Below are 12,961 nucleotides of genomic sequence, written 5' to 3' on the forward strand. Positions count from 1 at the left end.
TAAGTGGCAGCAACCCAACAATGGTTTGTTTGATTCATCTGAAAATTTCAGGGCTGATAGATCTTGACCTAATGAACATTTTTACCCCATGTCAGATTTGCTCTAAATGCTTTCGTTTTTGAGATATAAGCCAAAAACTGCATTTGACCCCTATGTTCTATTTTAAGTAACGGCGGCCATGTTTTTTGACGGATCAAAAATCGAAGCACACACTTTGTGCAGGATAATCTAAGGAACAATCATGCTAAGTTTCATTCAAATCCATTCAGTAGTTTCAGAGGAGAAGATGTTTGAAAAATTGTTAACGACGACGACGGACGCCAAGTGATGAGAAAAGCTCACCTGGCCTTTTAGGCCAGGTGAGCTAAAAATTGGCCTCACTGTTACTTTGAGATGAAGAACAGCAATAAAATAGAGTCTTTGCTTTTTGTGTGTTTTAGCAGTGCTTGTTCTTATTATGGGTCATCTTTCTAAACAATATTTAAGCTTAAATTGGTTTAAGTTCTTAAATTGAGCCAACCTTCTGTATTGAACCTGATACTAGTACATATGACATGACAACCAAGCTGTCTAATATGTGAACATTTAATTTCATTCACTGTTTAAAGACAACTACACTCAATAAAATCAGCTTTAACCATTAACCAAACAAGGAGGTTTCATATTTCATAATTTTCTTATAATTATGTCCATTCTAGATTGTGATCAAAAGCATAAAAGTTATACATCAAAAGGATTTATATCACACAAAATGAAGCTTGATTGTATTTTACAATAGAGTTCTAGATAATATTGTCATACATTTATTAACCTTAAGAGTAATGTAGACTATGAAATAGATTTGTAAGTAAATCACTATTATATCACACATTGTGAACAACATATTGCAGACAATGTTGTTTTTATTTTATAAAAGTATCTGAGAAATATCAATACTATGGTAATTACAGAAATATCAATACTATGGTAATTACAGAAATATCAATACTATGGTAATTACAGAAATATCAATACTATAGTAATTACAGAAATGATTTAAAACCAATTCCATTTGTGAAATGTTAAAAAAAAAAAAATGCAAAATAATCACTTATTTTACCTTTATGCAGTTGTGTACCTAATTTGTAGAGAGATCTGAATGATAGAACCTTAACTTTTTCAAGAATTTACATGTATTTATTTACATGAATTCACATATTTGTAATAGTTTAACACACTCTCCAATGTGACAGACAAATTTTGCACTTTTGCAAAAAGGAGCCCTCCACCCTTTTCTAAGGCTTAAAACATTATATGACTTTATGTACACTATTTTCTAAGAACAAAGATGTGTTATCCCAAAGGTTCCAATGATTACTTCAGCTTAACTATGAATGCAAAGTAAAGAAGTTTTTTTTTATATCTTTATTATTTCCTAAAGATATAATTTGTATATGTAGCAAATGTACCTATCAGCATATATAAGCTGACTAAACCATCAGTCACTAGAAGAGTGTCAGATGTATAAAAGTTAGAAAATTGAACCTACCAAGACAAGGCCACTAACTTAGTCACTGGATTAAGTCCGATTGTAAATAAAACCAACCAAGACGAGCCCCATGGACTAGGTCAGATACACAAAAGAAAGAATAGTAAACTTACTGAGACGAGCCCACTGACTAAATCACTAGTCATAGGATCATTATCTTTCATGTTTTGTTGTGCGAAGTATGGTGAGTAAAGTTCGCTGGTTCGTAGAATTTCTAGCACCTTATCCAATGCCTGTACAACAGTAATTGGACTACTTTCCTGAGCCGCATTTATGATATTAATCACCTAAAATCAGAAAAAAATATCATTTGAACTCAATTCGGTAGATAATTTGTCGACCAAAGTGAAGCAGATCTACATATACTGTAAAAGCAGACATTTTCGTGGAGGATTTAATTTCGTTTATTTTGTGGAGATAATATATCTTTAAGATTGAAACCTCCACGAAAAATTTAACCTACATATAATATCACTTGCATTTACTGGAAACCACAAAATTTTAACTCCACGAAAAAATTAATGTTTCTAACAGTATATAAAAAATTATTAGTACAAATAATAGAGCTAACATTGAGAATATTACTACCTTTGTGATGGGAGCTAACATTGAGAATATTACTACCTTTGTGATGGGAGCTAACATTGAGAATATTACTACCTTTGTGATGGGAGCTAACATTGAGAATATTACTACCTTTGTAATGGGAGCTAACATTGAGAATATTACTACCTTTGTGATGGGAGCTTACATTGAGAATATTACTACCTTTGTGATGGGAGCTAACATTGAGAATATTACTACCTTAGTGATAGGAGCTAACATTGAGAATATTACTACCTTTGTGATGGGAGCTAACATTGAGAATATTACTACCTTTGTGATGGGAGCTAACATTGAGAATATTACTACCTTTGTGATGGGAGCTAACATTGAGAATATTACTACCTTTGTGATGGGAGCTAACATTGAGAATATTACTACCTTAGTGATAGGAGCTTACATTGAGAATATTACTACCTTTGTGATGGGAGCTAACATTGAGAATAATTACTACCTTTGTGATAGGAGCTAACATTGAGAATATTACTACCTTTGTGATAGGAGCTAACATTGAGAATATTACTACCTTTGTGATGGGAGCTTCTATAGTCATTGAGTGGATCCGTGCTATAGATTCTTTCCTCCGTGGAACGCCATGTAATCCACCTGAGAAATAAAAATACAAATTAAACATCCACGAAACACATTGTACCAAAAAATATTAAATACTGAGTATTTTTTAAAATAAACAATACAATGCAAAAAATTTAATAGATGCATTTGTAAATAGTTTTTAAACTGATTTGCAGCAGATTAAGTAGTTTAAAACTTAGGATTCACCCTCTTATAAAAATCAAAGCGCTGTAAGCGCTGAAGGCAGTTAACCAAAAACCAAGGCAACCGTAATTATGAAAACTGTGGCAATGTTGCCTCAACATTAAACATTCATATATAGTACATTCATGTTTATCTAATGATTTATTTATTAAGGCAAATAATTTATATGTTATCAAGGTTTCAAAAGCAATGCATATATCAATGTATATTTTTTATGGTGAGTCTGCAGTGGTACAAGTTCCCAATGATTGCAGTTGTTCTACTTGGTAGTTAACCTTGGTTTTATTTGACTGCTAGAAGTTCAATTTGACGTAGTATGAACATGTAATAGTATGAATGGACTGGTTTCCCTGGAAAGAAAACTGAGTTTGTGTTCTATAGTACAAAAGTTATGAGACACGAATCAGACAAATGTTCACTACAACAGGGATCAAAGATGAGGTCTGACTGACTTGCCCATAGTAAATGTAAATGATTTGTTATTTTGTCCCATACATATGAATATATATAATTTAGGGGTGGGGATCTCAACGGTTTTCAAGTTCTCAAACAGGTAGGGGTAGGCAGAGGATTTAGGGGGCAGGGTGCCCGGCCCCTCTTTTTTGGGAAAAAATTTGGTTGCTTATATAGGGAATCACTGAAGCGTGACTGGAGCGGGCCCCTCTTAGGTCAGTCAGTGGGCCCCACTTATGAAAATTTCTGGATCCGCCACTGGGGGTAGGGTGACCCTAGGGACTTCCCCTACATTTCATTTTATTTGTTATATTGTCCTATACATGAATATATATGGTTTAGGGGTGGGGATCTCATTGGTTTCCAAGTTCTCAAACAGTAAGGGTAGGGTGACCCAAGGGACTCCCCCTATATTTCATTTAATTAGTTATATTGATCCATACATGAATATATATTGTTTTGGTGTGGGGATCTCGACCGTTTCCAAGTTCTCAAACAGGAGGGTTGGGATGACCACAGGGACTTCCCTTATATTTCATTTGATTTGTTATATTGTCCCATACATGAGTATATATGGTTAAGGGGTAAGGATCTTGACCATTTCCAAGTTCTCAAACAGGAGGGTGAACAGTGACCTCAGGGACTCCCCCTATCTTTCATCTGATTTGTTATATTGTCCCATACATGAATATATATGGTTTAGGGATGGGGATCTCGACCATTTTTAAATTCTAAAACAGGAGGGGTGGGGTGACCCCTAGCGACTCTTCCTATATTTCATTTGATTTTTCATATTGTCACAAACATGAATATATATGGTTAAGGGGTGTGGATCTCGACCGTTTCCAAGTTCTCAAATAGGAGGGGGTGGGGTAACTCCAGGGACTCCCCCTATATTTCATTTTTTATTTATTATATTGTCCTATACTTGAATATATGCAGGGGCGGATTCAGACGGGGGAGGGTTGCGGGCTTGCACCCCCCTTAAATTTGCAAAGCATGGGTTGTTCTCCGCTTAATAAAGAAAATTCCGATAATTTTACCTCAATTTTTTTTTAGCCTCGCTCTGCTCGGCGAAAATTTAAGTTTGCGCCCCTCCTAACCTAAATTCCTGGATCTGCCCCTCATATGGTTTAGGGGTGGGGAGCTCGACCGTTTCCAAGTTATCAAACAGGAGGGGGTAGAGTGGCCCAAAGAATGCCACCTATATATCATATGATTTACTTACATTAAGGTATATATAATATAGTTGCATTATTTGTGAAAATAAGGAATGAAACTTTCAGCTACTTTAATTGATCCTTCAAAATTGAGAAAAAAACAAATAACCCCTCGAAATTGCAGTAATATGTTTACACTTTAAAAGCATCTCACATGCATTATCATCATTTATAAAGAAAATTTAGACTGTGACCATGAACATGTATATTGTTAGATATACTGTTCCCAGCTGTCACGTTGTATTGGATTTTTAAATTAAAATTTATCAAAAAGTAATTTTTAGTTTCTGAATAAAATATTTTTCTGCTTTTTCTTTCTTTTACATATATCTTTTGGTTTACAATACTAGTGTTTATATTCATTTACCATGCATAGATGTATTTTTTCACCTGCTTGGATTTATTTGGTAAATGATCGTCAAACCCGCAATTACCCTTATCCGCTCCGGAATCGGATCCGATTTTGTAAAATTTTGTCTTCACGGCGGCCATTGTTATGTGTTTACAATGTTGTTTTTGTCAATCAGATACGATTTTACTCGAATTTATACAATATTTGTCGGCGATTTTCTGTATAAAGCTAGCGGTTGAACAAAATGAACATCGCTGTCATGAATAATAATGATAAAAATAAGTTTTTAGCTCGTTTAATTGGAGACTTTGGTGAACATGGTGAAAAGGTTTGCAAAGTAATTTCTTATTTTCTTTCAAATGTAAGGCGACTACGTCGGGCGTAGCTAGAAACCAACTATCCTAGTCGAAATTCCGCTTGCAAAAGTGGAAGGTCTCGGACCACCGCTAATTTGCACACCTGCCTCCAAATTGAAAAGCTACGAAAATTTCTTTTTCTAATTTGAAATTGCCGCCAACAGCATGAACAGTTGAATTATATAATAGACTACTGACGTAGTTGTACTACGTATTGATGACAAACAATATTCCTACGACTTTTGTCATTTGGGAAATCTAAACTGCTTGTCTTAAGAGATTTTCGGCGATTAAATATTTCATACAATTGTTCTTTGACATCTTAGTTAAAAGCGCAAGTCATAATGAACTACACAAGGATTTTTAATAAGCACTACTTCCTATGCGTAACTTTAAAACTTTTGGATAAATCGACGATCATTTAAGGTTTTTCTGGTCATTATTTTTGTAATCCAGAATAAAAAGTATTAAAAAAGTGTTCAATTAGTTATATATAACATATTAACAAGCTAGATAATAACAATGGCAAGTATTTCAGGATTTATTGGGTAGAACACAAATCTAGGGTGCTCGCATAATGCAGCTTAACTGCATAAAAATCTGCTAGGGTTTCCAAGGATTTTTCATTTATTTACATGGTTTCAGAACACTATTAGATAAATTGGTAACTTTTGACAGAGAGTCGCCTATGTTTGGAAGTCTTTTTAACATACATTTACTTTTCTACATTGGCTAGAGATACATGTATAAGGGGAGGGTTGAGATCTCATAAACATGTTTAACCCCGCCACATTTTTTGTGCCTGTTCCAAGTCAGGAGCCTCTGGCCTTTGTTAGTCTTGTATTATTTTTAATTTTAGTTTCATGAGTACAATTCGGTGTTAAGTATGGCGTTCATTATCACTGAACTAGTATATATATTTGTTTAGGGGCCAGCCGAAGGATGCCTCCAGGTGAGGGAATTTCTTGCTGCATTGAAGACCTGTTGGTGACTTTCTGCTGTTGTCTGTTCTATGGTCGGGTTGTTGTCTCTTTAACATATTCCCCATTTTTTATTGTCAATTTTATTTAAAAAGAATTGGTGTAAATATGTTCATGAAAAAAAAAACCAGAAATAATTTTTAAAATGTACACCGACAAAAATCCCTGTTAACCTTAGTACATTTTATGTCAGTCCAATTCCATTCACCACCTGGTGTTATATTCAGCAAACTGTTTATGTAATTTAAATTTAAATGTGTGACTTTTATTCTTTTTTCTATTTCTATCCTGAGTGACACCTTTGACAAATGGGAAAGTGCACTATTCAAAAGCTAATATTTTACAAAAAATAAAATCAAGTAGCAGGCTTGGTAATTCTACTTCAAGTTGCACGATTTTAAAATTATAGTTAAAACTCAAATATCATCACATTTTTTTATGTATTATAAAAATATTAAGGCAATATGAACCATGAGATACACTGTACTGCAAAGACATTCTTTCAACAGTTAACAAGAACAAACTGCTGGTAACAAAAACAAATACACACCAAGAGTCAGCCAATTAAAACAATGCATTATACAACAACTTCTTTTAAGTTTCTCTGCATCAATGTTGTTCAGAGGTGGCAATCACAAAATCAGATGTTTTCAAGTTATTTGTGTGTTTTACTTATATATATTCATGCTTTTGATGTTTTTATAATTGTTTAATAAACCTAAGTAATTTTAGCATTAATCTGAAATAAAACTGTCAAGTTGAAAAATAGGAAAGCATGATTAAACCACAAAATATTGAACTGTAATAAAAAACAAAACAAATACAACAATTAAATCAACACTTTTATACTTTTAATTAATTACCATGGTAACAATTAGTACAAAATCAAAACATCAAAGAATGGTACTAATGATAATAATGACCAAGAATGATATAAATAGCAATAACAAATTCCAACAGTTTATGTTTAAGAGAAACACTTATATGACAGCTGACATCTTAGTTTTCCTTAGTGATTAAACACTTGAGTTTTATATGTATTACATAAGGTGGAACTAAGTGCTTGTGATTGTCCAATACTGCTTCAGTTTGTTGCTCACTAATAGATGCAGTAGTGGATCGGGAAGGGGGGAGGGGGGGTTATAACATCAATGCATTTGAAAGGGGACATAAAGTTGAAACCCCCCTTATCATGGTTTGGGAACTTCCTCCCCCCCACCCCTAAATCAGACATGAATTATACAAATCAGAGTAGTCACAATCACAATTTATAATCCTATGAAAGTTTATAGTGGGAAAAGTGAATAGCTGAAGAGAAGACATTTTACTACATGTGCAGCCAGAATTAACAACCAGTGGTGGATGCACTGACTACCTAAAAGGAAGCCCAGTCAGGTCATGCTTCAGTGATTCCCTTAATAATCAACCAAATTTTTCAAAGAAAAGAGGGAGGCTGGGACCCCTCTAAATCTACCAATGACAACCAATGAGTAAATAATTACTTTTGGTTTTACCAGGAAGTAATATACAAACAAAAATGTACCACATCAGACAACATTCACAAAATCACAACTACGGTATTTTTTTTTTTGACAAATTGAAATTTCAGTAAATGATTTATTCTCTGGTACCCCTAAATGAATGATTGATTGATTTATTGTTGGTTGATTAACGTCCAGTGGCAAATATTTCAATGTTCAGGACAAGTAGTAATCCTAAAGAGAGTCAACTAACAGGACAAGATGAACATCTTCTATTCCTCCTCTTCACTTGAAGCCAACAGACATACTGACAAAAGCTGATGGTACAAAACATACAGACAGAAAGATATATGACTACAAACAATCAATGGATGAGGGACATATGTGATCAAAGGAACACAATAATCAACACATCATATACAAGATCATACAATAATCAACACATCAATCAAAATATTTATCAATTTCATGTAATATTTGGCACAATTTATATCTGATATCACAACTTAAAAAATGTGTCTTTTCCAATATGTAGCTCACAGCAAAAAACAAATAACTTACTAGACTGTCTAGATAACCTTCCTGTAAATAGTTACAAAACTCAATCAATTCCCTTTCTTGACAAGACTTTCAAGGAGATTTATTATGGTTTCAATTTTGAGACTTTAAAAAACTATCAACGCCCCTTCATTCATTGCCATTAACAACCCTTTTTATATCACCTTTATTTTGAAAATGAAAGTAAAGTTCTGTTTTCATTCGGGAAAAATGGATCTTAGACTATGTTTTAGCAGTGTAGATTGTTCAGGTGAGAACAAGTATAAATTATTTAATAGGTTTCCAAGGTATAATTTCTTCCTTGGTATACCAACAATACCACATCTTCATCAAGGCTTGCAACTTTCTCATAGTATGTTATGCAGTCAGATTAGCAGTATTTGACTTTTTTTTAACTTGTATACACGATTTTGAAATATTTAGATAAATTTCTTGCCACCTGTAACATCTACTGATAACACTTACCATTAACTAAATTAAATTCTGTACTTTCTTTTAAAATATGTGAGGTATCTGTGGTTGAATTCTTTATTGATATTACATGTGATATTTTCCTGTAAATAAAACAAAATAACAATAATAATAATAATTTGCAATGGGTAATGGTTATTCCAAACAAAACATGTTTTTCTACAAAAGAAATTATTAAAAAATTGAAAATAAAGTAAGTTTACTTAATGATGTAAGAGAAAATATAAAAAAAAATGTAATCATGTGAACTTTTAAAGTGCTTTCTGCTCGTCCAGCTGTCAGGTGCAAAACTTATTATGCAAAGTTTACATTTCTTTTAGATACAGCACCTTAATTCATTTTATTTTCAGTAAGGTTTTCAAATATCTTAAATTTTATTTTAAAAGCAGGATATCTATTTCAATTTCTCCCTGCAGGTCAAACAATGTACTATTAATTTTCATAGACATTCACCTTAACAGCTTGTTGTTCAAAGAGGTTCCTGAATTGCTTTGGAGTGCCAGTGATCCAATGATTGGAAATTTGCACTTCTCCAAGACCAGGAATGGTTTAATTAATCTAATACAAGATTCATCATCTTATCATTAGAGACTACTTATACATGTATCTCCCAAAATTTAACATGAATATTAAAATATGACAAGAACTACAACAGATTTCGCCAGTTCAAAGTAATGACTTACCCCCCTTGACCAAGAACTGGACAGATATGACAGTGACTAGGCAAGATTTCACCACTTTTCCTTCTTGTATGGTAAATACCATCCCAGTACTGAAAAAAAAGAATATCATAAAAATGGAAGTTTCATTTCCTTAAACATGAAGTTTTCAATAAATAAACAAAAGTTTTTTTCAGGAAATAAAAAAAATGCATTCCATGAATAAATTTTAAAACTGTTTGTGTGTACACACATATCAGCTAAAAATGTCTTGTACCAAGTGAGGAATATAACAGTTCAAGTTGTTATCCGTTTGTTTGAAGTGTTTGAGCTTTTGATTTTCCATTTGATTACTGACTTTCCGTTCTGAATTTTCCTCGGAGTTCAGTACTTTTGTGATTTTCTTTTTTTTGTTCACATATGTAAACAAACGAGCAGTTTGTGTCTTCTCTTGTGTAAGTCAACAATAGAGCTGTAATAAAGCTATTAATGTCTGCACTTTTTTAGGTTAACAACAGCTTGTTAATGTTTCACTTGTGTATGTAATCAACAGTTCTGTTAATGTTTTCACTTAGTTAGATCTCTTATAGCTGAGAAAAGTGTAAAACAAATAACAGTTGGTCTACAAGATCCTTAACTGTTTGCTTTTTCTTCTGTATGAACAATTGTTGCTGTATAAACTGACTGTGTTTGTGAGCTCTTTTTTCCTAACTTGTTACTTTTATTGTTGGCATGCTTGTTGTTTATAAGTTTGGTCGGCTTGCTTGCTTTGTTTGTATAAATGTTTGTTCAAGCTTTGGAATTAAGATTGACATCTTCAAACAATATATATATAGGAATAGTTAAAAATCGTAAATGTTATATTTAAATTTTACTGGACGTCATCCAAATTAAAATTACAAAAGTGTACAATATACAAACAAAGCAAGCAAGCTAAACAAAGTCTTGCTCTACATGCATTAGGAAATTAGCTCTAATAATTGTTACTAACAGTAATTGTTTTGTTGGTAAATGACAGAATAACAATAAGTATTAAAGAGTAGAAATTGTATGTGGTTGAATTACTGCCTACCTTTCCCTTTTTAAGCTGGCTATTTATGGTATCATTGAGATCGGGTCGGTTACGGTCATTTTTAACTATTTCTGAACTGTTTTTTCCTAAAACTTCTTCACTACTATATCCTGTTAACCTTTCAAAGGCATGATTTACATACTGAAATATAATAAAACAAATCGACATTAACTCTCTAAAATTTTTGCTGAATCAATCTATTTATAAAATCAGTGCAGTGAATCACTCCATTAAAACAAGCCCTAAAACGAATCGCTCTATTCATACATGCAGTAAAATTAATCACTCTATTTATACAAACCAAATACAAAATTGAAACCACTCTATTTACACAAGCTCTGAAATAAACCACTCTATTTACACAAGCTCTGAAATAAACCACTCTATTTACACAAGCTCTGAAATAAACCACTCTATTTACACAAGCTCTGAAATAAACCACTCTATTTACACAAGCCCTAAAATGAAACACTCTATTTATACAAGTCCTAAAACAAAACACTGTATACATAAACAAGTCCTTAAATGAATCATAAAATTAAGAATGGAAATGGGAATGTGTCAAAAAGACAACAACCAGACCATAGAACAGACAACAGCAGAAGGTCAACAACAGGTCTTCAATGCAGCGAGAAATTCCTGCACCCGGACGCGTCCTTCAGCTGCCCCTAGACAAATATATATACTAGTTCAGTGATAATGATTGCCATAGTAAACTCCAAATTGTACACAAAAAACTAAAATTAAAAATAATACAAGAATAACAAAGGCTAGAGGCTCCTGACTTGGGACAGGCGCAAAAAACAGTCTATTTATACAAGCCCTTTAATGAATCACTCTATTTATACAAGCCCTTAAATGAATCACTCTATTTATACAAGCCCTTAAATGGATCACTATTAATACAAGCCCTAAAATGAATCACTCTATTTATACAAGCACAAAAAAAAATCCTTCTATTTATGAAATCTCTGAAAAATGAATCAATCTATTTGTACAAGCACAAAAATGAATCACTCTACACTTGAAATTTCTAAATCGAATCACTATATTCATAAAAGCAAAAAAATGAATCCCTCTACTCACAAAATCTCTAAAATGAATCACAATTAATACAAAGACAAAAATGAATCACTCTATTTATACACACTATAAAATGAATCACTTTATTTGTACACACCTTAGAATGAATCACTCTATTTACAGCCGTCCTCACTTAACTTTGGAGTCCACAAGCCAGAAGCTCAATCTTTTAGAATTTTAGATGGGTTCTGTAGGCTTGTAGAGAAGAATTTTACAAGCCAATACTAAGACTTGTGGTTAAGCATGAAGATTGTATTTATACACACTGTAAAACTCTTTTTATACACAATTCAGAGTGAATCACTCTTTTTCTACAAGCCCTATAATGAATCTGTTTAGTAGTTCAAGCTCTCACCTGAACCTCAAGGTCCTCACTAGAGATTTCTACAGCGTCTGAGACATTATCAAGAGCTGAGAAGACAGCTTTACAAGCACTGAGCTTTAACCGAGATTGTACTTCACCATATTCTAATGTCAGTAATTCATTCATACACATACTAATGTTTGGACTTTCAACAATTCTCTGTAAAAGAACAAATGTCATTTTATAATTTTTACTAGGTCAATCATAATTTAATAATTACAACGATACATCATATAAATAATCTTACATAGATATGTAGCGGCTTGTAGCCATATATCACAGAATGATGTGAAGCATGAATAGTAAGTCATATTGACCTCATGATCGTAAAGAAGACTCTTCTAGTCCTGTTTAAGACCAATTAGTATGCAAAGCTAATGGTCCAATATCTTTCAGTTCCTGGTATGACTTTAGAAGATGTACACCTATACAGCTATTGACCAATAATAGTCCATCTAAATCTTAACCAGGCAGATTTAGACCAATCTGTCTAGACTGCCATTAAACAATGATTACTGACCTGATTTTTAATTCATGCATACTATTAATTCAGAAACTATTACAAGGTTTTCATTATTGTGAATAATGAGACTGGGTGATTATTGTAATAATGAGAAGTCACATTCTGATATCTGATACATAAAGAGATACTTATAAAATAACTAATCGAAGAATTCAAATAGATAAAAATATTCAACGAGTGACCGAACAACTCATTAATTCACGAATGCGCGTAGCACAAATTATCAGTGTTGTTCGGTCACCAGTTCAATATTTTTCGATATTTGAATTCTTTAATTGGTTATTCTTTTTATTACATTTGCAAATGTCTTTTTAAAAGAAATTAATGTAAAACATGTAAGGAACTATATCTTTTTTCTACGCATTCAAAATTTGTTTTGATCCACCGTTATCGATGTCTTGACAACGCCTATTATTATACCTTACATATATTTCAAACAATTCTATTGGGTAAAACGTTATCACGTGACATGGAATAATTC

At 32.7% G+C, this 12,961-nt stretch overlaps 2 protein-coding genes across 14 annotated transcripts in view; both read right to left on the minus strand.

The window, feature by feature from the left end:
* LOC143073678 (RNA-binding protein 8A-like) overlaps positions 1–12,961 on the minus strand; it is a 244,701-nt gene that overhangs the window by 102,952 nt on the left and 128,788 nt on the right. The window lies entirely within an intron of this gene.
* The window catches only part of LOC143073672 (high affinity cAMP-specific and IBMX-insensitive 3',5'-cyclic phosphodiesterase 8B-like), a 147,895-nt gene that overhangs the window by 24,981 nt on the left and 109,953 nt on the right, over positions 1–12,961 (minus strand). For 12 of the 13 annotated variants that reach the window (XM_076249390.1, XM_076249386.1, XM_076249383.1 and 9 more), the window contains 7 exons: positions 11,949–12,116; positions 10,511–10,651; positions 9,463–9,551; positions 8,774–8,862; positions 8,312–8,332; positions 2,658–2,737; positions 1,642–1,815 (listed from right to left, as the gene is read on the minus strand). In XM_076249390.1, the coding sequence (XP_076105505.1) occupies positions 1,642–1,815; positions 2,658–2,737; positions 8,312–8,332; positions 8,774–8,862; positions 9,463–9,551; positions 10,511–10,651; positions 11,949–12,116 (762 nt within the window). The remainder of the gene's footprint in view (positions 1–1,641; positions 1,816–2,657; positions 2,738–8,311; positions 8,333–8,773; positions 8,863–9,462; positions 9,552–10,510; positions 10,652–11,948; positions 12,117–12,961) is intronic. The other variant, XM_076249384.1, reaches the window with a different exon arrangement.

Source organism: Mytilus galloprovincialis, chromosome 4 (assembly GCF_965363235.1).
Source record: "Mytilus galloprovincialis chromosome 4, xbMytGall1.hap1.1, whole genome shotgun sequence".
Taxonomy (NCBI): Eukaryota; Metazoa; Mollusca; class Bivalvia; order Mytilida; family Mytilidae; genus Mytilus; species Mytilus galloprovincialis.